Source organism: Chroicocephalus ridibundus, chromosome 20 (assembly GCF_963924245.1).
Source record: "Chroicocephalus ridibundus chromosome 20, bChrRid1.1, whole genome shotgun sequence".
NCBI lineage: Eukaryota > Metazoa > Chordata > Aves > Charadriiformes > Laridae > Chroicocephalus > Chroicocephalus ridibundus.
Genome location: NC_086303.1, coordinates 6489929 through 6512245, shown reverse-complemented (window position 1 = coordinate 6512245; position 22317 = coordinate 6489929). Strand labels below are relative to the sequence as shown.

General features: G+C 48.5%; 3 protein-coding genes across 7 annotated transcripts; 2 read left to right on the top strand and 1 right to left on the bottom strand.

Annotated features, from left to right (window-relative positions):
* Nucleotides 1-681: 681 nt before the first annotated feature.
* GUCA1B (guanylate cyclase activator 1B) lies at nt 682-16114 on the bottom strand. Of its 2 annotated transcripts, XM_063356334.1 has the most exons (5): nt 15976-16111; nt 7142-7647; nt 4941-5090; nt 3410-3524; nt 682-2738 (listed from the first exon to the last, which is right to left on the bottom strand). In XM_063356334.1, exons 2-5 carry the CDS (start codon nt 7343-7345, stop codon nt 2611-2613), a joined length of 597 nt encoding a protein of 198 aa, XP_063212404.1. In that variant the 5' UTR covers nt 7346-7647; nt 15976-16111; the 3' UTR covers nt 682-2610. The 2 variants fall into 2 exon arrangements, 1 of the variants encoding a protein (XP_063212404.1); XR_010073786.1 differs by lacking the exons at nt 682-2738; nt 3410-3524; nt 4941-5090; nt 7142-7647 and adding an exon at nt 12955-13340 and having other exon boundaries at nt 15976-16114.
* On the top strand, nt 11990-20163 carry IRF6 (interferon regulatory factor 6). 4 transcript variants are annotated; one of them, XM_063356328.1, is made up of 9 exons: nt 11990-12123; nt 15316-15375; nt 16015-16191; nt 17084-17288; nt 17808-17930; nt 18034-18180; nt 18413-18805; nt 19200-19318; nt 19621-20163. In XM_063356328.1, the coding sequence occupies exons 3-9, from the start codon at nt 16018-16020 to the stop codon at nt 19840-19842; spliced, it is 1383 nt and encodes a 460-aa protein (XP_063212398.1). In that variant the 5' UTR covers nt 11990-12123; nt 15316-15375; nt 16015-16017; the 3' UTR covers nt 19843-20163. The 4 variants fall into 4 exon arrangements, with proteins under 4 accessions (XP_063212398.1, XP_063212399.1, XP_063212400.1 ...); XM_063356329.1 differs by having other exon boundaries at nt 11995-12123; nt 15319-15375; XM_063356330.1 differs by lacking the exon at nt 15316-15375 and having other exon boundaries at nt 11995-12123.
* Nucleotides 20164-20559: 396 nt separating this feature from the next.
* On the top strand, nt 20560-22242 carry C20H1orf74 (chromosome 20 C1orf74 homolog). Its single transcript, XM_063356333.1, has one exon. The coding sequence runs from the start codon at nt 20589-20591 to the stop codon at nt 21426-21428; it is 840 nt and encodes a 279-aa protein (XP_063212403.1). The 5' UTR covers nt 20560-20588; the 3' UTR covers nt 21429-22242.
* Nucleotides 22243-22317: the final 75 nt, after the last annotated feature.

The following is a 22317-nucleotide window of genomic DNA, read 5'->3' as shown; positions in this document are numbered from 1 at the left end:
AGGACTAAGACTAAAGCACCTTGCAGTTTCTTGACAAAAGATTACACGACTGGTAAGAGGACCAGTTTTCCACTGGGTTATGCCAGCGCTAACACTAGCATCATCTGCTATGTGCTACCACCATGGGGCTCCCCCCAGAGGAGGTGGAGGCACCCTGTGTCCTGCTCCAGAGTCCAACACTTTGAGCCCTAAATTCTTCAAGGCTCCTGTTTCAAGCCTGGCATGGTGAAAACAGGGTCTATCTCATTGCAGCACTGTCAGCTCACTTTATTGTAAGCAACTATTTCAAATTCCATTCAGAATATTTTTTTAATCATATACACGATTTCCACCATCACTACATAGAAGTTAACTAGAAGATACTTCTTTCCTACTCTGCACCTGCAATAGCTTCGCCCTCTCTGCATTAGCCGTCCTCTTACCCGTGTTAGCTGTTAAGGCCTCCCTTAATTTCATTATACCAGTCTTAAAGACTACAGTTTTGCTCAGATGCTTACACAGACTGTCATCTTCATTCTAAGTCAAAAATAAATACTACAAAACAGATAGAATTTTAATAAGTGATTATTTATTAAATTCATGTGATACAAAATCTCAATGAACAGCCGCAGCAGTGCTCAGTGTTAGGATGCCCCCTACCACCGCAGCGCAGGACTGCTGGCCTGGGGGCCACCAGGCAGCTCCTTCCCTGCCCAATCTCACCAGGTGAGCAGAACAAGAAAATGTAAAGCATTTAGGTAAACCCACAGTGCACAACTAGAGTAAATAAACATGCACTTAAATTGTGCAAGGAGCAGAAGTAAAGCGTGTTTTGTTGGTTGAGTTGCTGAAATTTAAGGAATGAGAGATTTGTATCCTATCATGAAAACATTTGTCCACAAGTTGGAAAAATCAGTAAAGCAAAACATTTCTTCCAGACCCTCAAGTCAGAAGTAAGATTTTTCTTTCAGGTCTCGGACTGATAAACTATTGGCTTGAGGGAGCTTTAAACCGCTGCCTTGCAGCAGCATAAACTAGAAGTCTAATCTGCTCTGGTAAGTAAGCATGCCACAAGCTGGTGTGTGTTTACAGAGAACTCTTAGAAAGGCTATTTAGAAGTGGAAATGTACATGGATTTGAACTCTAGCACTGATTGTGTCGTATCCTGACTACTTCCTCATGTTCCTGAATTTCAACACTGGTTAAGATGACAAGACTGCACACCAGTAATCTAATCAGCTAACGACAGGTACTACAGTCATAAAGGCCACAAAAGAAAGGGATTGCAAGTCTTTCCATGGATGTGACTTGGCCTGCTGATTCCATAGGAAAGTTTAAATAAAACAGACCAAAAAATCATATTATTTTCCAGGGGAATTTTTTTCTTGCAAATAATCCAATAAATCAAATGAAGGTGAACCAAACTACTGGTTCAACTCAAATTCCCTTTCCACATACACGTACATATACAGGTATATGGGTCAGCCATAAGAAGAGCAGTGCTCAGCCTAAAACCTGTGCAAATTTGATCTGCAGTCTGTGGCTAATTAAGTCCAGTGTAAAACCACTGTACTACTCCAGTAACTCACTTGGCTTTTTCTGTCACTTGTTCCATTCTGTGGTCCTGCCAATAAAGCTGTGCCGATCCTCTCATTGCAGACACCCTGCCCAGCAAAACTCTGCTCTTCCCTCCTCTCTCCTTCCACACAGAACTTCTCCCAGCGCAGAGAAAGCCCTGGAGCTCCCTGAGCTTGCTGAGTCTTCACAGGGCAGGTGAAGCTGTTCGAATGATGTCTCGGTAAGAAACATCGGCTCAAAAGGAACAGCACCACACTCGTGCAGATCTGCCCTCTAAATGTGGCTGTAAAGAGGTACCATTTCTATTGCGTTCAGGGTTTGGAAATAGCACTTTTCCAGCCCCACAGAAGCCCAGGTCCCTGGAGAGGTACAAGGAGCAGTGGCTGGTCCACCGGAGGGAGGTGCAAGGAGTTACCACCCCACCTGTCCGGCCCGCATGTTATATTTCCCTTGACTCTGTGTACTGTCTCAGCTACCCCTTATAATCCAAGTCTCACTTTTGATAGTGATATGTTGGCATTCAATCATTTTATATTAGTAGTATAATCTAAATATGCATCAATATTACTATGCATAACAGACATCCTGAATGCATAATGCCTGCCAGAGCACCTCCTTGGTTGTCAGTTTTGGTTCGATGTGTTTGTATCTCTGCAGGCATGAATGAGGCAATCACCGGTCTGCACTGGAGACAGTACCACTGCGTCAGGACTTCTCACTTCCCAACCCTGTCTGTCATCAGGATAAAGCCCTGCCCAGGATCCACTGCAGGAAGCCACGAAAAGTTTGTTCCTTGAGGTGTAACCGAAAACCAGGGCTGGCAAACATGGCATTGTGTACACAGAAAGACTTATTCATGGGCCAAAAATAGTCTCTGGGTACCAGCAGCACGGAGCACATGGGGTTTAGATTGAGATACAGCTTCTTAAGCCACCGATGTTTTCATCTGGATGCTGAGAATGTATTAAAAAGGAAAGCCGCTACCAGCCTGGAGTGAGAGCACCACAGTCATAGTCAGCATCACATTTTCAGCTGTATCAGAACTGAATTCTCTCAGAACAACGCACTCTTTCTCCTCTGCTCAGAGATCCATCCCCCAGGGTTTACATCCATTTGCAACATCTTCATCACCCACTTGTCTTTCCTGGCCCCATCAATGAACTCGTCAAGAGACAACTGTCCTGTGTATGAGATGAGGAGGGGACAAGACGGGGAGAACAAGACATAACAGATAAGACATAAGAGGAGGAAGGCAGGAGTAAAAGCCATATCCATTTCAGAAAATATGCTAATGAAACAAAAGCTCTACTTCATTTCCCCACAGAGTTTAGGCCAGCTAGCCAAGACAAACCACCACGCTGTAACCCAACGCATTCGCACCTGCCCCGTCCCTCGGCACAAAGCGTTGCGTTAGCTGAGACATGCTCCTCCAGGAGGGTTGCAAGTCTGATCCTGCAAGTTCCCGTTTGGCTGGAGCCACTGTCTTTACTCAGGCTATTTGTGCTGGGACTGGGACCTGCACTCTGGCTACTGGGGGCTTTCAGAGGATGAGATCTGTGTGGCTTCAAAATCCAGATGGAATAGTGACCCCTGTGTGTTTTACATTACAAAATCCAGATGGAATAGTGACCCCTGTGTGTTTTACATTACAAAATCCAGAAGGAAGATTTCCTCCTACTGCACCAAGTCATTCTTGATTCTAACAAGCAGACCAGAACCAAACCCAACACGTCTAATACGAGTAACATAATAGCCCTAAGTGATTTGTCGATAGACGTAATTAAAGCTAGCCTGTCCAGCACAGATAACTTCTCATTACACATGAATGCAATCTGAGCCATCAATCGCTTACCATCCCCATTCTCATCCACTAACTGAAATATCCTGTCCACAACCTCCTCCGGCGTGAGCAATGGGGTCCTCTCCTCCACATCCAACCGACACGCTTTCTTCAGCTTGTAGATAGACTGAAAAGAAGTTCACAGATTAGGAGGAGGACTGGAAAATGAAAAGCAGTGAACTCCATTATCTTCCCAACAGTGTAAAGGTCTTCTACAAAGGCTGCAATTTTAACCTTTCTCGAAAGATCTGCCACTCAGCAGCCCCAGACCTTTAATGAAACCTCCGACCTCACTCTCACACACACTGTGGATTACTTCATTTGCTCTTTGAAGCTGCTGCCCTCCTATTTTTCTTGCACACACTGGTCAGACCTCAGGGTTCCTTTGCAAAGAACAAGGCAAGAGTTTCACAGATGGGAAAATCACCTGACTTTTCAGTATGATTTTTTTTTCTAACATCTGAGGCTGGGCACATCTGGATTTACCCAGCCCTCTCTCCCAGGGAACTTGTGCCCAAGTTGCAAGAGCAAACCTGTATTAGCACATATTTTGACCCATAGTTTCTGTTCCACTTTGTCACTGGAAAGGGGCAGATTTTATCTATTCCTCCCATGACAACCACCTGTTCATTATTAACTTTACTCCTTAGGCTGAAGGATTTTGTCTGAAGTCGTCCCAGAGAGGAGATTAGCAAGGGCCTAACACAGCTCTGGCCAATTCCTGCCTGACCTCAAAACTTTCATTGACCCTGCCCCAGAAAGCTGCCCAGCTGCTCCCACCCCTGCTGGTGCTGCAGCAACAGCCTGGCCACACTTCCCAGCCAAAAGGACCTGCTTCCCACAGATTCAGCTTCTGATGTTTTCTTGATATTGCATTTCACACAAGATCCTAACATGCTTGATAACCATTGCTTAAGCCTCACAAGTACTGGTGTGCAAGGGTGTTACAGCACCTCTGGTGCAGAGGGGACTCTAGCACAATCACCAAGATATTTACCCAAAGTAAGAACCCAGGCACCCTGTGTCAGACTGTCTGCTATGCCCCATGCCTTCTCTCACACCTTCACACAGTCACTAATTAAAGCTAAGCACAGAACATAACAGAAACCCAGAGAGAACAATTACAAAAGGGATTTCTGTATTAATTTGTGCCTCTCAGCGTATTCTCACCAGCTGCTCTCCTGTAAGGAGCCTGGGGTGAAGCCCTCCTCCACTGGCCAGTGCAATGAATCTCCGTGTAAAAAGGTTGAACGGAAAGGCAGAGCAGGAATGTGGAAACCTCACAACTGCACCCAGATGCTGCGTTTCTGCACAGCTTCAGCAGGGGCCATGCTGCCTGCAGCGGGTTTAACCCATCCCTCAGCCACCACATCAGGCTCCAGCAGACCCCAGCACACAGGACCCTTCCACCAAGGGCAGGCATTTCCCCTTCATCACTGCCCACAGCTGCCTTGAAACCTCATTATCACAAAAACCATATACATCATTACATTACCAAAGAACTGTGATTGCTTAAATAAGTGATTAGGCAATGCCTACTTACCTCAACAATTTCCAGCAGCTCAGGTTTATCTATGCAGCCATTCCCATCCTTGTCATATACTTTGAATGTCCACCTCAGCTTGTGTTCCAGTTTTCCTCGTAAAACAAGATTCAAGGCAGCCACATATTCCAGAAAATCAATGGTATTATCCTGGAGAAACAGAAAAGACACTGAATGGCACTTATCTGGGTGCTGTTGATAGAAACCTGCTTACGAAACCTAGATAAAAAACTGCCAAGAAGATACTCCATGGGACAGCTATTTATTTTCCGCTTTATAGAAAACTCATGCCAGTGCAAGACCATCAGTGAGCGCAGCCATGCCCCTCTGCACCAAAGATGAGCTCCCAAGCAGTGACAGCAGAGAGCAAAGCAGTTTTCCTACAGTGCAATAAGGGGAGACACCTGGCAGGACTCCAGAAACAAGCAATTTAAATACCCCAAGGCACCACAGATTACATGGAGGATGGAGAAGCAGATGAGGATCAGTGCAGGAGACATTGACTTTTTGGGAAGGGATTGCTGTTCTCAACAGCCTCAGCTGCTTCACCAATGAGACCAACACCCAACCACAACCCCTTTCTTCCACCCTTCCCCCTTGTTTGATCTTGATTCATCTGAGGAAGACAGACAATGAAAACATCGTATTTCAGAAGGCAGCAGCAAGAACACCCACAATAAAGGATTTACGTCAGGTGTTCATGCTACAAAAAACTTCAGAGACAGTGAAGGGATGCAGAGCTCCCTGGGCAGCCTCCACAGATGCCCTCATGCAGACCAACACCATCCCAGGGCTCCGCCACAGCCCCATGTCACCTTACAGCCCTCCTGACCCAGGCAGCAAAATCCCCTGGGAGACCCGGGCTGCGCATCTCCTCCCGGCACGCTCTGCACTAAAGGCTTAGCAGTAACTGTGAGCAAAAACTGCTACTACAGGACTTCGAAGGCCAGTAAGCACAAAAAGACAATTTAGGATTTGGGTTTATTTCCTTACCATATTACTAATAATCCTTTAGATTGGTAAGTCCTGCTCAATTGACCATATACCATGGGCATACCGTGATCATATACCATGAACCCGGGCCTTATTTAGTGTTCTTAGTATATGTAAGTACCAGCATCCCTTAAAAACAGATTATTTTATTAGGAAAACTCTTATAAACTAGGAATGGGACTTTGCCTTTTATGCACACTGTTTGCCCTGCAACCCTTTCTGCACAGCTTTCATAACAGAACTTGGACCTGGACCTTCAGTTTTTTGCAGGAATTTGGGTTTTGCCAACTTCCAATTCTGACACAAATCAATCTGCCCACACCTCCCATAGCTTTTTTTTTATCCTCTCTCACAAACTGACTTTTGTTACCACCTCAAATGCCCCTGGTTTCAAAGGAAGCTTAAGGGACATTTGTATATCTGAGAGATGACATACTTGTCTCCCTTTTTCTTGTGTTGATGTAGAGCAACAAACAACCCCAAACTCCAAATATGATCAACAGCTTCAGGAAAAGAGTTAAACAGTTCAGAAAGCCTTGTTTACCCATTTCAAGATCAGAAAGGCAACCACATTACATTTCTTTTGAGTATCTAAAATATCACAGGCTAGTATGATGCTGTCTTTTGCACCAATCCTCGGGTATGCATGAACTGCTACTAAACCAGAAAGCCCACTTTTCCCAGGTGTCTGATGACAAATACAGCAAAGGGAATCAAAACCAGAATGTCTGAGTTGTTCAGCATTCCTTCACTTTCAAGCAGCTAAAAATCAATATTTTGTTACATGCCACCTGCTCATACTGTATATATACACTTCCTCCAATGTACAGCAAACCTGAGTAGGGCTTTCCTACACTACAATTCCCCCCTTATCCTAACAGATAATTTTTTTTCCACATAGCAACCTTGGCTATTTGAGGATCTTTCAACAATACTGTCTCAAAATGCAACTTCCTAAATTTCAACCTTTTAATCCCTTAAGGGGACATACTGTCCTTAATTGTGTACAGATTTATGAGGAGAAGAATCCATTGCAGCCCATACAGAGTGGTGCAGCGCGTGCTCCTTCTCGTGCCCTGGCATCGCCCCTTGCCTTAGTCTCATAAAGCACGGTAACAAGGGTGGGAACTGCACCAAAACACCTCAAAATTACAGAAGGAAGAGGTAGGGATTACTCGACAAATCACTAAAAACTCCTCACCACTTACCCCATTCTTATCAAACGCTCTGAACATGTTTTCAATATACTCTGCTGCTTCACGGTTATCCTGGACCCCGAAGAACCGCTTGAATTCATGCATGAAGAGAGTCCCACTGGGACATTCAACCACAAACTTCTTGTACCATTCCTGCAATTCAGCAACATCAATCTCAGCTTGCTCTCCTTCTGCATTGGTGAACTGCTGTCCCATTTCCCTCCGCAAAGCAAAATTAAAAAAGGAGAAGGAAAAAAAGGAAAACTCTGCCAAAGTCCTTTGCTTGTGTTGTCCTTTTATCACCTCTAGTTGCTTTTTCTTTGCCCTTTTTCTTCTTGCTGTCTTGTGCCTTTATTTGTTGTTAATGTTGTCTTGTTATTTCGCCTTCTTTTTTGTGTTTTACTTTCTTCTTCCTCTTTCTTCCCTACAGTTTTCACCACTAGAGCTTTGTGTGCTTGCTTGGTGATGGTGGAGTTGCTTCTCCGCATTAGGGCAGCATAACATGTGGTATCAGGCACCTATAAAAATAACTAAGATCATTAGGAGATCCCCACCCACAAGTCACAAAGACCTTCAGATGTTCTGAGCTGTGCCCTATTTAGGAGCAGACTCCAGAGGCTTAGGGTCCTCCACACATTAATACCTTCAGGTCAAAGATTTTGGGAGCTGAGGCTCCCTCTACACGCAACATACAGCCCCACTCACTTTACTGTAGTTTTTCTAGCAAAGAGAGAATTGTAAGTGAACCTCCCTAACTTGAGTTTTTCAGCATATCCTAGTGGGGCATACTCAACATTTCATCGAAATAGGGCACAGTAACAAACAGCAATTACAGAGAGCAAACAGTGAAAAAATAAGTACTTACAACTAATACCACTCACATGAAAAAATTGCTAATGCATAAAGTTAATTGAATGCCGACTATAAGCTTCATTCTACACAAAAGAATTGAGAGAACTAGTAAACACACATACATACAAATTGCCCTCATTCTCACAATTCATTCTTAAAAAAATAACAGGAACATTGTAAAATTTTGTTTCCCTATTTTTTTAAAGCATCAAGCTCTCCTCGCTCTCCCAGCTCCCTTTTATACCTTTATCCCTTGAAATACTCTTCCTGCTTACCCCTACCCTGAATGTTGTACAACACACAGCTCTGCAGGTGCCCACAGACACCTCCTGCCAGGGCCCACATTGCTCCTCCTTCCTCTGCTTACTGGAGCCACCAGCTTTTATCCATATCATACCAGGTGTTCTGAATCCAACCATTAGCTGTGTCAGCTGCAAAGAAATGACCTGTAGCTATAAAAATGTCTGAGCCAGGCTGATACCCAGTTAGGATTCTTCTTTTAAGAGGATTGGAGCAACACTGATAGGGGAAAAATAGACTCCTCATTATAATAACACTAAGGCCTAGAGGGATTTAAACTATTCACTTTTTTCAAATTTGTTTTTTTTAAATTACTTTGCAAAGAAGAGTTTGTTATATAGAAAAATACCACTTAAGAATCAGTCTAAAGTTTGATATTGCAGAACAGTAAAGAAATCCTTATTCTTTTCTAAGGACAGGGCTTGCTCTGAATCTGCTCGCACCCGTAAGTAGCCCCTGGGTGGTATTGTATGTGCGTGTATGTACCCACGTGCAAACTGCAGGAGTCTAGCACAGCTTTGTGCTTCTCCACGTAAGGATGCCCAGGCAATGCATGGTTTCGCTTGAGAGTTTTAGCCAGAAGAGGACCTAGGCAGTGCTGCAGGAGTATGGAGATGGGTAGGAAGACCCGAGGCATTGTCAGAAAGGTTAAGACTGCTCTCTTTCAATGAAAAAGTATATTTTTATCTGATAATGTAGAAGAATCCCGCTTGTCTATCTTTGTGCCTAGAAGAATGCAACAGGACAAAAAAACCCTCAATCTTCCCTTTTGTAAATGCTTCAGATGAAGTTCAGCCCCTGAATCTAAGATCACTTGTCTGCAGCGGAGCAGCTTGAGGTCTGGCTCATCGAAAAAAGTTGTACTGGCTCTATCCCCGGTGTTTGCCCTTAGCTAGACCTACTTGAAAGAAGTCTTTGGCAGCCACAGTCACGGTGGCGTTTATGAAATAGTTCTGTTGCATTCTTCATTTCCCCATGCTCTGTTACGCATGCCATGTAAAGAAATAGCTTTTTCCCCTCAATGATATTTCTTGAATTGTCTTGGCTAATATGTGTTGAGGGCGTGGGTTCTCTCTCTGGGTCACAAACAGCTTTCAAGAAGCAGAGGTGGTGCTGGGACGGGGTGGGGAGGGCCCAGCCGCAGAGCTGGGGGTTCTGTGCGCGGGTGCGAAGCCTCCTCCATTTCGTGCTGCGCTCCTGCACCGGGGCTGCTGTGGAATGCGAGCGCCGAGAGCAGCCAGCAAGACTCCACATGCCCAGGACGTTGTCTTGCCTCGTTGCATAATTTTGTTTTGCCTTATGGGAACTCAGTGATCTGTTCCCAGGAGAGAAAATGGTTCCCCTTTGTTTTGATGACTACAATCTTTTCCAGCTGGAACAAAGAACTGCAGGAGACCGGGGTTACAAAGCCTTGCTGGTGCTACTGCGGGTATCAGGACATACAATCGTCTTGATAAAAGTACTGATGTTAATTTGGCACCAAAATAGATAAAATCCCATAGCTCCTGGTATGAAAGTTCCTCTGTATATACGCTCTGTCCAAAGCGTGTGCTCTGCAGACTGTAGCGACAGAGCTGCTGTGTCTCAGCCACCACACTGTCACCTATAAAGTACAGTTTATCAGCCAAAGGATTTCTTCATTTGATTTGAAAAAAGATGCAGGTAGAGGTAAATATAAGCAGAGCTAGCTAAAAATAATAAGAATGATTTCTAGAAAACACTGCCGTAAAGAGGTTGGTGCTATTTGGCTGCCTGAAGGGTTAGGATCGGTGCTTTATGTATTATGTCAGAGCGAACGCTTTGGATGATTAGTTGCAAACAGGTAACATCTGATTACATGTCCTGCCTAATGAGCTATCCCTAGATTATCACCTATACAGCTCAAAAGCTGCGGAGTTTCCCAGCCAAGAGCATGGAAAAAGACAGCTTATTTCCCGTCGGTTCACAACGCAACATGCTGCCACACGCTTCAGCAGAGCCTGGTAGAAACTCAAGGGAAAAAAAACCTAACAAACCCTATAGAGGCCTGGGAAGACTCATTTGTTTGGGATCTGCGTTACCGCTGGGTGAAGGTGGCAGGGCGCAGGCAGGCACCGCTGCCCGCTGCAAGAGGACCAGCCTCAGTGAAACCAGAGGCAGCACTAGATCCTTTGCACACGCTGGAGTGTCCCTCGCCTCGTTTTGCCGCGTTGCTCCATTGTTTTAAATACCCCAGCCCTGACCTGCCCTAAGACCCCTCTGGTGGGCTGGGCGATCCAGTGTCCTCGCCGGGGACCGAGGAAGGGCGAAGCTCTGCCCAGGGCTGCTCCCAGCCTCTGCCGCAGACAGCCTGGGCGAGCACGTGGCATCACCGTCCGTGTCTGCTTCTGAGCATCAGGCCACAAAGGAAAGCAAACCTGAAGCATCCTTAAAATTCCCCGTCGTCGCCAGGCGGGATGGACACGTGGACTGGAGGAATGCAGGGAGGATGAATGGCAGCTTTTGTGCTGACCCATCTGAGGAGAGATCAAAGATCCCTCATACCCTGGCAGGGCGTTCAGCCCAGCGTCTCTCTGCATCTCTTCCCAGTCGCTCACCACAATGGCCGTGCCGTTGCACATTTTCATATGGCAGGAATAACAACACAGTAGAAGGTAGCGTTACAGGAGCAGCTCTCCCTTGTTTTGCATATCAAAAATGGTCAGGTACAACAAACCAAAGCCATCTAAAATCCACCACTGCAGTGCTATCCCACAAAGAAACCCCACTAACCTTCCAGTGTCACCTATTGTCTTTTGCTTGTTGCCAGAAAGATTTTATTATGTGCTGACAAACTCCTGCTAAACGTTACCTCTGCGTGGCTACACTTCGGTGATGAATGAAGCCTGAAACACTTATCCTGCACAACAAACTTTCAATAAAAATGCAGAACTACATTTTCACTGTGTGTGAAGATTTTAAAAATTTTGCATAGTTCCAAAGTCTTGGCATAGGATTGAGCTTTGGATGTAAGTCAGCTTTTCCAAAATCAGGAATCAGCACTATCCATAGTGTTCATGATGGGAAAGAGAAGGGAAATTCCCAATGTTTTTTTCTGCTTCATTGAAACTGAATAGCAAAGTATAGTATGATCTCCTGAAACCAAGATTCACCACTGAGTCATGGTTCTCCACCTACGAGGAAAAGAAATGAAACGTGAGGCTGGCGGAGATCGCAGTGGAAGGCTGTGGCCGGGCCGGGGGCAGATGCTGTGGAGCCCCCTCGCAGCCCCAGGTAGGTGTGTGCCGGGGGAATGGAGAAGAGGAACATTTTGATGCTTTTCAGAGAAAACTTAGGTGCCCGTGGCTTTGCGTTAACCCTAGCCGACTTGAAGTTTTGCCGCTGCGGATCATCTGGGCCAGATACGCGTGGAGCCGCGAAAAAACCCCAGGAACTTTCTGTTTTCTTTCCTAAATATTCCATTAGAAGGAGACGAGACGCGGTAAGACGATGGGGGCGCTTGCCCGTGAGACCTGCAGGGGGGGACGCTCACGGAGCGGTCCCCCGCGGCCGGGGGAGGGGAGACGCGGTGCGGACCCCTACCCGCGGCCGTGGGCACACGCGGAGCGGACCCCGCCCGGGGCGGGGGGACACGGCGCGGAGCTCCCGCGCAGGGCGGGGGGACACGGCGCGGCCCCCCCCGCGGCCGTGGGCGGGGCGGGCGCGGCGCGGCTGCGCCGGGCGCACCTGGGCAGGTGAGGGCGGGCCGGGGCGGGCGGTGCGTGTGCGCCGGGCCGCGCTCCCCTCGCTGCGCCCACGCGTGGGCCCCGCGGGGCGGCCGAGAGCCCCCGCGGGCGCGGAGCCGGCCCCCGCCCGCCGCAGGGGTAAGTTACGCCAGGGGTGGGGCGGGGGGTCGCGGTGCCCGGGGCGACCGGCCCGCCGCGCCCCGGGGATCCGCCTCGGGGGACGGCGGCGGGCCCTCGGCGAAGTCCGTTCCGCGGGGGCTGCTCGCCGGTGCCGTGCCGTGGCGGGCGGAGCGGGGTCCGTGGCGGCGGGGGTCGATTTGAATTGGAAAAGCCGCGGGGCGGCTCGGCGGGGACGCGGGTGTCCGTGGGAGGGATGGCGGCGCGGGGCCCGCGTCCCGCTGCGGGCTGGGAGCGGGGACGGCGGTGCGGGGGGGTCGCGGTCCGAGGGCAGCCGGGAGGGTAAAACCCTTTGAAAATGCCTACTTATTGCTCCTTCCCCATCCGCTCCCGGCTGGGGCTGTACTAGCCCTAGGCTACGTCTTTCAAGTTGGCGTAAACCGGGGCCTAGAGTCAGGGCAGGGGTAATATTTGCCCCCCTACCCCATTCACCCACAGCTGTTTTCAGACCAAAGCTGGTTACCCCCCCAAGAACCCAAATGATCTGTAAGAACTCACACCCCTTCCAACTTCAGGGGCAGTCCAGGCATGGCAGAGGGCTGAGGGTACCCGGTTGGGGCGCAGGATCGTGAGTTGCAAGAGTTAATTGTGCTCAAGGCGTGTCGATCGCCCTGCACAGGTGGCTGCCACAAAAGTGATGCAGGGATCTCGGAAAGGTGGGAGCTATAGGTTCCCCATGTAGGAAGACGATTAAGCATTGGACACTTAGGTGGAAATTCATCCTGTTTCTCTGTGGGGATGCTAATGTTAAGGCTTGAGCTGCTTGCCTTTGAAAAACAATTAATACAGATCCACTAAATACAGGATAATGTAATCAAACAGAAGTAATGAGCAAGGGACAAGGTCTGTGGTATCGCAGCGATGAAGCCAGAGAAGACCCTTCCTTCTTCAGAGCTTCATGACGGGGTGGAGTGGGATCACTGAATTCGCTTGGGTGCGCAGGCGGAGAGTGAAAGCATCTGTGTGGCGAGGCCGAGACAGGCTGCAGGTCGCCTTTTCCTGGTGCGCCGTGTGTTGTGACGCCGCTGGCACTGTGCCGTGGCCCCGAGAGCCACCACAGTTAACTGGGGCTGTCCCTCACCTTGGTCACTTGTTTGTGGCTGTCGGGGAGGTGGCTGCAGGATGTCTACTCATTCCTGGGTCTGCTTGAGTTGTTCCTGTTGGGGTGAACGTCTCCCCTCCAAGGAAAAACATATGACTTTATTATTAATTGGGGTACAGCGAATAATTACATCACTGACCAGAGATGCATTAGCAGCACAGGGATGTGCTTATTACCCCCTGAACCAGATAGCCTGAGTGGTAATAAAGCAAACCGGAGGATTACAGGTTCCAGCATCCTTCCATTCAGAGGGCCGGAGCCCCTCTGCTGTGAGGACCCGCTGAGAGAGCTGGGGGGGTTCAGCCTGGAGAAGAGAAGGCTCCAGGGAGACCTTAGAGTCCCTTCCAGTCCCTAAAGGGGCTCCAGGAAAGATGGGTAGGGACTTTTTAGCAGGGGTTGTTGTGACAGGACAAGGGGTAATGGCTTTAAAGAGGGAAGATTCAGTCTAGATACAAGGAAGAAATTGTTTATGCTGAGGGTGGTGAGCTGGCCCAGGTTGCCCAGAGAGGTGGTGGACCCCCCATCCCTGGAAACATCCCAGGCCAGGTTGGACGGGGCTCTGAGCAACCTGATCTACTCGAAGATGTCCCTGCACATGGCAGGGGGTTGGACTGGATGGCCTTTAAAAGTCCCTTCCCACCCAAACTAGTCCCTGACTCTACGATTTCTGGGTATGTGCACCAAGGAGTCTTGAGTGAGGGCCAAGCCTCCCTTGGCAAATCCAATTAACAGCGTGAGGACGTTCCCCAAGCTCACCCGTGCAGCTCCCGGGGCGGGAGCAGCCTCTGGCATTAGTGGACCCCACTGGATTGAAGTTGAAGGTTGTAAGAGGCTGACTCACCGTCTGAGCCAAGCAATGGGATTCAAGTCGATTTGCTCTCGGTTATTGTGTCAACAAGTCATTGGTGATAAAAGGTCATAAAGCATTGTAATGTCGCATATTGACAGACGCTGTCTGTGATCAGAGGGACAATTCAGACCTCACACGGCAGTGCCAGCGCACCCTCCATGTGACTGAATTTATTTTGTTTGAGAGAGGCATGAATTTTTCTCGCTGGTGTGTGGGTCTGAATTTGCTCTTGGTCTTGCAAATGTGTGCGTACACAGCGTATGTTACTAGAAGCAGAGGGGGCTGCTCGTAGGAAAGTGAAGTGTAAAAGAGATTGTAGAAACAAGTATTAGTTAGGATTTCTTTGTTACAGGGAGAAGTCACTGTTTTCCCCTTTGCAAGGGAAATCGATACCCAGTTTTGGTCTCAATTCTAAATCCAGGATTAACCTGGACTTTGTGTCTTTGCAAACACACTACTGAAACTTCAATTCTGGTAGGATTTTCAACGTGGATAACCGATACAGCAGTTTCAGAAGCACACAAATGATTTTGATGATTGCTTTGTGATCCTTTGCAGCTCCTGGGAAGCAGTCTCTAATGTCCCCAGGTCCTTGACTAAGTACATTTTCAAACTATTATTTAAAGATGATTTGCAATTGAATGTGAACATTTTCTTTGCTTAACAGATAAAACAAGTTGTGTTCAGATTAATTTTGTGTGAACACTTGCATCTGAATGGGATCTGCAGGTATTTGAACAAATAAAGCCTGTTCCTAGACTAGTTCCTGGATAGGGTGTTTGAATCTCCTCTATCTCTGCCACTAGATGCATTTTGCAACTCCTGCAGCAGTATTCAGAGCTTATGGCAATGGTTTTACTTATCCTGTAGCTGCTTTATTAATAGGAATATTTATCGCTTCTCACATCTATTTCAAGATTTACAAATTAATATGGGAGATGGACCTTCTAAGCACACGTGTGGCATAAAAGTCCCCTCCTAAAATCTAAAGATACCAAATGCTGTCTCTTCCTGCAGAGGGACAGTCGTTAGTTTTGTTTGTTTGGCATTGTATCTGTTCTGCACAAGAAAAATATTATTAGTTGGTTGCAAATGTAGTAGGAACGCGGGGCTACTTAAACAACACCACATTTGATCAATTAACTGCAGCGTTGTTTTTTTTAAAAACCTAAACATTAAGTCAACATCACTTGATTTTTAGCAGGAGTGCAGGCAGACTTGCAGTTCATGTCCTTCTGGATAAACATCCTGGTTATTACAGGTCAGTGGTGTTTGTGAATGATTATACTGCATTCAGAGCATGCATGAAAAAGTCATGAAATGACTTTCAGAGGGACGTCTGTCTGATCAAACAGTCCCCTCCGCTTCAGCCTGAGCCTTCCACCTTTACCTCAGCTGGGGCAAAAGCCTCTGATTCGGCACACCTTAGTTTTTCTCCTCCTGGATGCACGTCTGAGACGACTGAAGAAGAGCTAGGTCAGACAAGCCCCTTCGCTGCGGCGTATGCGGAGGCTTTTGAAATTCTGCTGCCTGTTCTTGCTGTGGCTTGTTTGTGGCTTTATCTCCTGCGCAGCGTTCACAGCTCGGTTTGACTGGGGCTCGCCCTCCGTGTGCTCAGCTAACACAAATAACGTGCCGTCTCTACTTACTGGAATATTTAATAGTAAGTTGTTCTTGTAACAATTATGGTCCCCGCTTCGTGACGTGTTTGTAACCCCTCCCAGCAGAAGAGTCATCTCGCTGAATCTGAATTAGTGGTTTCAGTGTGCAGTAGCATAACAAACAATAGCACTAACACTGCATAGGGTCCTTTTTCATCAAATTAACTTTTTTTTGGTAAAGAATATGAGTCTCAACTGACCTTTAGCAGTTGGTCTACTATTATCCCTCTCTTTTGTAGACAATGGCGTTGCACCCGCGCAGAGTTCGCTTGAAGCCATGGCTGGTAGCCCAGGTAGATAGCGGTATGTATCCCGGCCTTATCTGGCTGAACCGAGAAGCCAAGCGGTTTCAGATCCCCTGGAAGCACGCAACTCGGCACAGCCCGCAGCACGAGGAGGACAACACCATCTTCAAGGTGAGGGAGAGCAGAGCTCGGATATACCACGGCTCTTAAACAGAGACAAAGGGTTGAATTGTTGGCCCGGGAGCTGTTTCCAGGTACATTTTGTCCTATTTCTTTGACCTCAGAAAAGGCACTTTTTGCACCTGGATGCCAAGCTTGGCACTGCCTGAAACGGTGTTGAGTTCTTTAACCCTTTCCAACCACCAGAGGCCAGCCGATGTCTGTTTGTGTGGACGCTGGAACATTGCTGCTATTTGCTTCATCTGCTTGGTTTAGGATGTGGTAGTTGGCTTGTTCTTAGCAGCAAACCATTAAACACTGTTACACCGATCTTAAGACGTCCACCGCAAACTTCCAATACTCATCACTGCTCCCCTTAATGTTGTTATCCCAAGGGATTCATTATAACTCCTACGCTCCTTTGGGGAATTTCTGACCTCCTCTGCCTTGGAGGGATCGTGGACTGATAGTCTGATGTTGGGGTGAGTGAGGGAGAGGGCCAGCTGGATGTCTGTGGCTGCTCTTCCGCTCCGTTTTAACCGAGTCCATTCCTCCTAGGCAGGGCATGGCTTGCTGTCAAAACTGACTTTTGGTATGGAACCTGAGACACCTAGAGAAACTCAGTGCACAGTCTTGTACAATTTATCCTTTCTTAACTTGTATGAAGATGCATGCTCAGAATTGCTAATGTTTTTTTGAAATTTGAATTTACATCTTTTTTTCCTCCCCTTTCTTTCAATGGATAAAGCATTAAAGCAGGAATGTCTGTTGTTATTATCAGAAGAGCTGTAGTTAAGACTTCTGCAAGAGAAGGCTTTTACAGTGAATTTGTTTGGAAGTTTGATTTCTGATAAAAGCTGCTCTGTTGGGAGGGCTGGACTGAGCCAGTGTACTTTGTCCCCAGGCTTGGGCTGTGGAAACGGGAAAGTACCAGGAAGGAGTCGATGAGCCAGACCCTGCAAAGTGGAAAGCCCAGCTCCGATGTGCTCTTAACAAAAGCCGGGAATTTAATTTGATATATGATGGCACCAAGGAGGTGCCCATGAATCCTATTAAAATTTATGAAGTGTGCGATATCCCGCAGTCCCAGGGATCAATCATTAATCCAGGTGAGGGCCTCGCTGACACAGGGCTGGTTACTGAGCAGGCCTCGTCCAATGCAAGTTCCTTTCTCTCCGCGGCATTAACTCTCAAGCTGCCTCTGCGCGTGGCAGAAAGCAGCTGCTGTGTGTAAGCCCCGTTGCACTGAAAGCAGGAGGACTTTGAACCATAGTGTGCCTGTACTAAAAAGAATAAAGCTGTACACTGTTGCATGTTTTCTGCTAAACAGGCCAATGTTGGCAATAGTTTATCTGTTTCCTTAGCTTTCTAGAATTATACTGAACTAAATTGAAAATAGTATGTTGTACAGATCAGATTTTTCCTTTTTTAAAAAAATTATATTCAGAAAATGGGTTTGGAACTAGACAATCTTTAAGGTCCCTTCCAACCCAAACTATTCTGTGAAAATACACAAGTAAATTTCCAATATTCTGCAAAGCTAATAAGAAGTTTACAATATTTTTTCAAGAAATGCACTGCCGTGTTTCACCCTGATCGACTGCCCACAAAGATGTGCTTGTTTGCAGGTTCCACTGGCTCAGCTCCATGGGATGAAAAGGATAATGATCTTGATGAGGAAGAAGAGGAAGAACTGAATCAATCTCAGCATGTCCCTATTCAAGAGACATTTCCATTTCTTAATATCAATGGTTGGTGGCATAGACTAATGTATCGGTGAAAGTATTTGCTTGTAAATTGGTGCACGCTTGAAATAAAATCGTAAGTTATTGAAGAATTGTTTCCTTTTTGTAGATTCTCCAATGGCTCCAGCCAGTGCAGAAAACTGCAGCCCTGAAGCTGTGTGGCCAAAGAATGAACCTCTAGATATGGAAATGCCCCCAACTGCGCTGCAGCATGACTTCTTCAGCAGCCCTGAGCTCTGGATCAGCTCTCTGCCAAGTACGTATATGAATTTGTAGTGCTTCTGTCGTTGCACTTTAAAAAAAAAAAAAAAAAAAAAAAAAAAAGTGTTTTGACTTTTTTCCTGTGGCTGTTTGCTTGTTAGCATGGAGAGCTGTGTATAGTTTAAACATCTCTGTGACTGTAAGCGTGAATTGTGTGGCATGTCTCTTCTGCTGATACAGTACACACAAAGGTCCAGGAAAAGCCATACTGACAGTTTCTCTCTCAGTGACAGACCTAGAAATCAAGTTTGAATATCGAGGAAAGGAGACTGGACCAACGACGACTGTAAGCAACCCGCAGGGATGCAGACTTTTCTACGGAGAGCTGGGTCCTATGCCAGACCAGGAAGAGCTATTTGGGCCTATTAGTTTGGAGCAAGTAAAGTTTCCAGGAACAGAGCAAATCACCAATGAAAGGCAGAAGGTCTTCACAAGTCGGCTGCTGGATGTTATGGACAGGGGACTGATCCTGGAGGTCAGCGGCCATGCCATCTACGCTGTCCGGCTCTGCCAGTGTAAGGTGTACTGGTCTGGTCCCTGTGCGCCTTCCTCTACCACACCAAATTTGATCGAGAGGCAAAAGAAAGTCAAACTCTTCTGTCTGGAAACATTCCTAAGCGGTAGGTAGCTTCTGCTTCTAGAAAATAGCTTTGCATAGTGGTCTGTGCACTTGGTGGCACTATTGGAAAGGGTGGTCTGCACTGGGTCTCAGACTGGATCCACCTGTTAGTGTGCTCTTGCATGGAGCCTGGGTAGGGGCCACTGCTTCCCCGCCTTCAGTGGCCATGGAGCAGGTGCGCATCAGAAGGAAGTGAATGTGCACTCATTTAATGCTCCGGAAAACATTGGTGGGCATTGCCGTTAAAGAAACGAGCTGTAATTGTGTACGTGTAAGATGTGGCTCTGGCAAAGGACAGTGTGTAGGTAAGATCTGGGATGATATAATGAGGTGGGATGCGATGAGTGTTTCTAAATGAAGAGGACAACCCCACAGTGTTCTGCTTTTCTTCCTAGAGCTCATTGCCCATCAGAAAGGACAAATTGAGAAACAGCCACCATATGAGATCTACTTCTGTTTTGGAGAAGAATGGCCTGATGGAAAACCCAGGGAGAGGAAGCTGATTGTGGTTCAGGTAAGAGCTGAAGTGACATGTGCCAGCCTTGCTGGGCCGTGCGTTGGCTCTGGATCAATGCCCACGGATACCAGAGACCTGTTCTTCTCTGTTGCGGTTACTGACACCGGGAAATCCCAACAGGGCTGGTGGGTTTTGTCATGGCAAATAACAAACGCTACGTGTGCCAAATACCTTCGGTCTGCGAGTGCGCTTCACGTTATTGTGGAAACCATCCCTTGCATGCAGGGCAGGGGATTTCTGCAAAATAACAGGAATATACCATGCGACCGTTAGGCTAAAAAAATTGACTTTTTAAACAGGTCATTCCAGTTGTGGCCCGAATGATCTACGAAATGTTTTCCGGTGACTTCACGCGCTCCTTTGACAGCGGCAGTGTGCGGCTCCAGATCTCTACGCCCGACATCAAGGACAACATCGTGGCCCACCTGAAGCAGCTGTATCGCCTGCTGCAGAACCACCAGGAGGGGTGGCCCATGCAGGCCCCCGCCATGCACATGGCCCAGCCGCTCCCCGCACAGTGACAGGCCCTCTGCTCTGCCCCATGGCTTCTCATGTTGTACATATGGAAAAGTGTTTCTTAACGAGTGCCTTGCCTAAATCTGAATAAAATCTGTAAATCTGGTCATCGGATTCACTTTCAGCAGTCCGTGGTGCTTTTGGTTTCGAAGTGTTTAAAACAGAGGGGATTGCAGGAATACTTCTGGTTCCTGTTTTCAGCTGTTTGCCATATGAATCAGATTTTCAATTCTGTAAAATTTTTTTTAATCTGCTATTGATAACATTGTATATAAATACTTGATCATTAGATGGGGGGGGGAATTAATCTGTGCTCTATTAAAACCACCTGGAGAATATTGCTGTGTCTAGCTTTATTTCTCTCTTTAGCTGCTTTGTAGATGGGAGCCTGGCACTTCTTCCAGTGTGCTTTTTTAATTTTTATTTAATATGTATGTATACACACAACAAACACGCATATATGTGTAAAATAAACACCTGAGGCGGAAAACACACTCTGAAAGCTGAGGGGAAGGGCAGCGGCCTGCTTCCCCCTTGAGGCCCGGGCCCGCCCGCGAAGGCTGCTCGGCCCGGGCCCGCCCGCGAAGGCTGCTCGGCCCGGGCGGGCCCGGACCCAGGCCTAGACCGGGGCGGAGCGGCCTTTCCAGGCGTGACCCAACCGCTCCGCCCCCGGATCACCGCCCACGCCAGCGCCGGGGCCGCCCCGGAAGCTTTAGGCCCGGCGGTGGCTTCTTTTCAGCGTACGGCGGCCATGGGCCCGGCGGCCGGGGAGGAGGCGGAGGCCCCGGCGGGCAGCGCCCTGTCGGCGCCGCGGCTGGTGGCGGCGGCTCGGGAGGAGCTGGGTGCCGGACGGCGGTGGCGGTTGCCGGCGGCCCGGGCCCTGCAGTTAGCCGGGGAGGTGCTGGCGGTGGCGGCGGGGCTGAAGCCGGCCCTGCTGTACGACTGCGGCGCGGCGGGGCCCGCCGAGCTGCGGCGGTACCTGGACCGCTTAATGGAGGCCGGGCTGGCCCCGCGGCGCCTGCACTTGCTGGGCATGGAGGGCTGGGCCCTGCTGCTGCACCCGGGGCTGGCCCAGCAGAGGCTGGCGGCCGTGCTGCGCGCCCACCCTGCGCCCTTCATGGATGTCTCAGCAGGGCAGCAGTGCCCGGCTCTCTGCGGGCCAGTGGAAGCCGAGGCCATCAGGGGCCACCTCACCGCCCTCCTCGCCCATCTAGAGGCCGCCGAGGCCACTGCTACCAGCCCTGTGTCCTCCAGCGAGGTTGTCCCCACAGGCTGGAACCTCTGCACCATCGTCGGGGTGCTGCTGGGCTACCCGGCGGCGTACACCTTCGCTGCGGAGGAGGGTGCTGAGAACTGCCTGGGGATGACGCCGCTGAGGGTGTTCACGGTCCAGGCCTCCTGCCCCAGGATAAGGGATGGTCTCAGGGTCCAGATCTACTCCTTCAGCATCCCGGAGAGCCTCTGCACAGAGCTGAAGGAGGTGCTGGACACGTGGTGCGGTGAGCTGAAGGAAGCCTTCAGCACGCAGAGTGACTTTGTAGATCTCTGCATTTCTTGCGAGGTGGTGTCTCTTCCAGCAGTTGCCTTGTAAAATACAAACTCAGACTTTTTTGGCCTATTTCTCATTTACATCAGGGACCAAAGCAAGAGATCAGTTCCTCTGTGCATGGCCTACTGAGGCTCTCAAGAGGCCCCTGAGCACCAAAGGCTGAACTGTGACGATCTCAGGCCCCAGACCTCGTAGGCCAGTTGCAAATCAAACACGGGAACTGCCCAGAAGACCAGCATGTGGATGTGTGTCCTCACAGCTGCTCTGCAGCCTCCGTCCTCACTGCAGTGTGCCTTGTAAAGTCAGGGTGTATTTATTTACTGCGAACAGCTGAGGATTAATAAAAAATTTGAATGCCACAGCATTTTGAATTTGTGAAGTAGGCTCCATATCATATTTACTACTTGTGCAACGTGGTGTCACGCACCGCCTCATAGCTGAGCCTGCGCTTGAACGAGGGGCAGTTGTTACCGTAACACCTGGACAGTACAGCTCCAAAAGGGGCTTAAAACTCATGTCTGGTGCTGGCAGTGGAGGGGAAGCGGAGGTGGCTGTGGAAACGCTTGCCCACAAGACAGGCTCACAGAATGGTGGGCTGAACTGGGCCCACGAGGACTGTGCTAAAAAGCCTCCCTGAGCTGGGTTTCTTTGTCAGGCACTAGTAGAGATGGTCCAGGGTTGAATATCTTGCATTTAGGGAGGAATAAATAAAGGAAGACAATTATGTAGTCCTCTCAGTTGCTGGGCATGAAAATCAGGGAGGCTGGATCCCAAGGGCACGGGATGCCCTTGTCCCTCCTGCCCACCATGAGCCCCAACAGCAGCAGCTGGAGTGGCTTTGTCCCTCAGCGCCACGGGGACTGGGCAGCACAAACTTCAACTGACGCAGAATAACCAAAGCAGCCAAAGAAAGGGAAGATCTCCCAGCTTT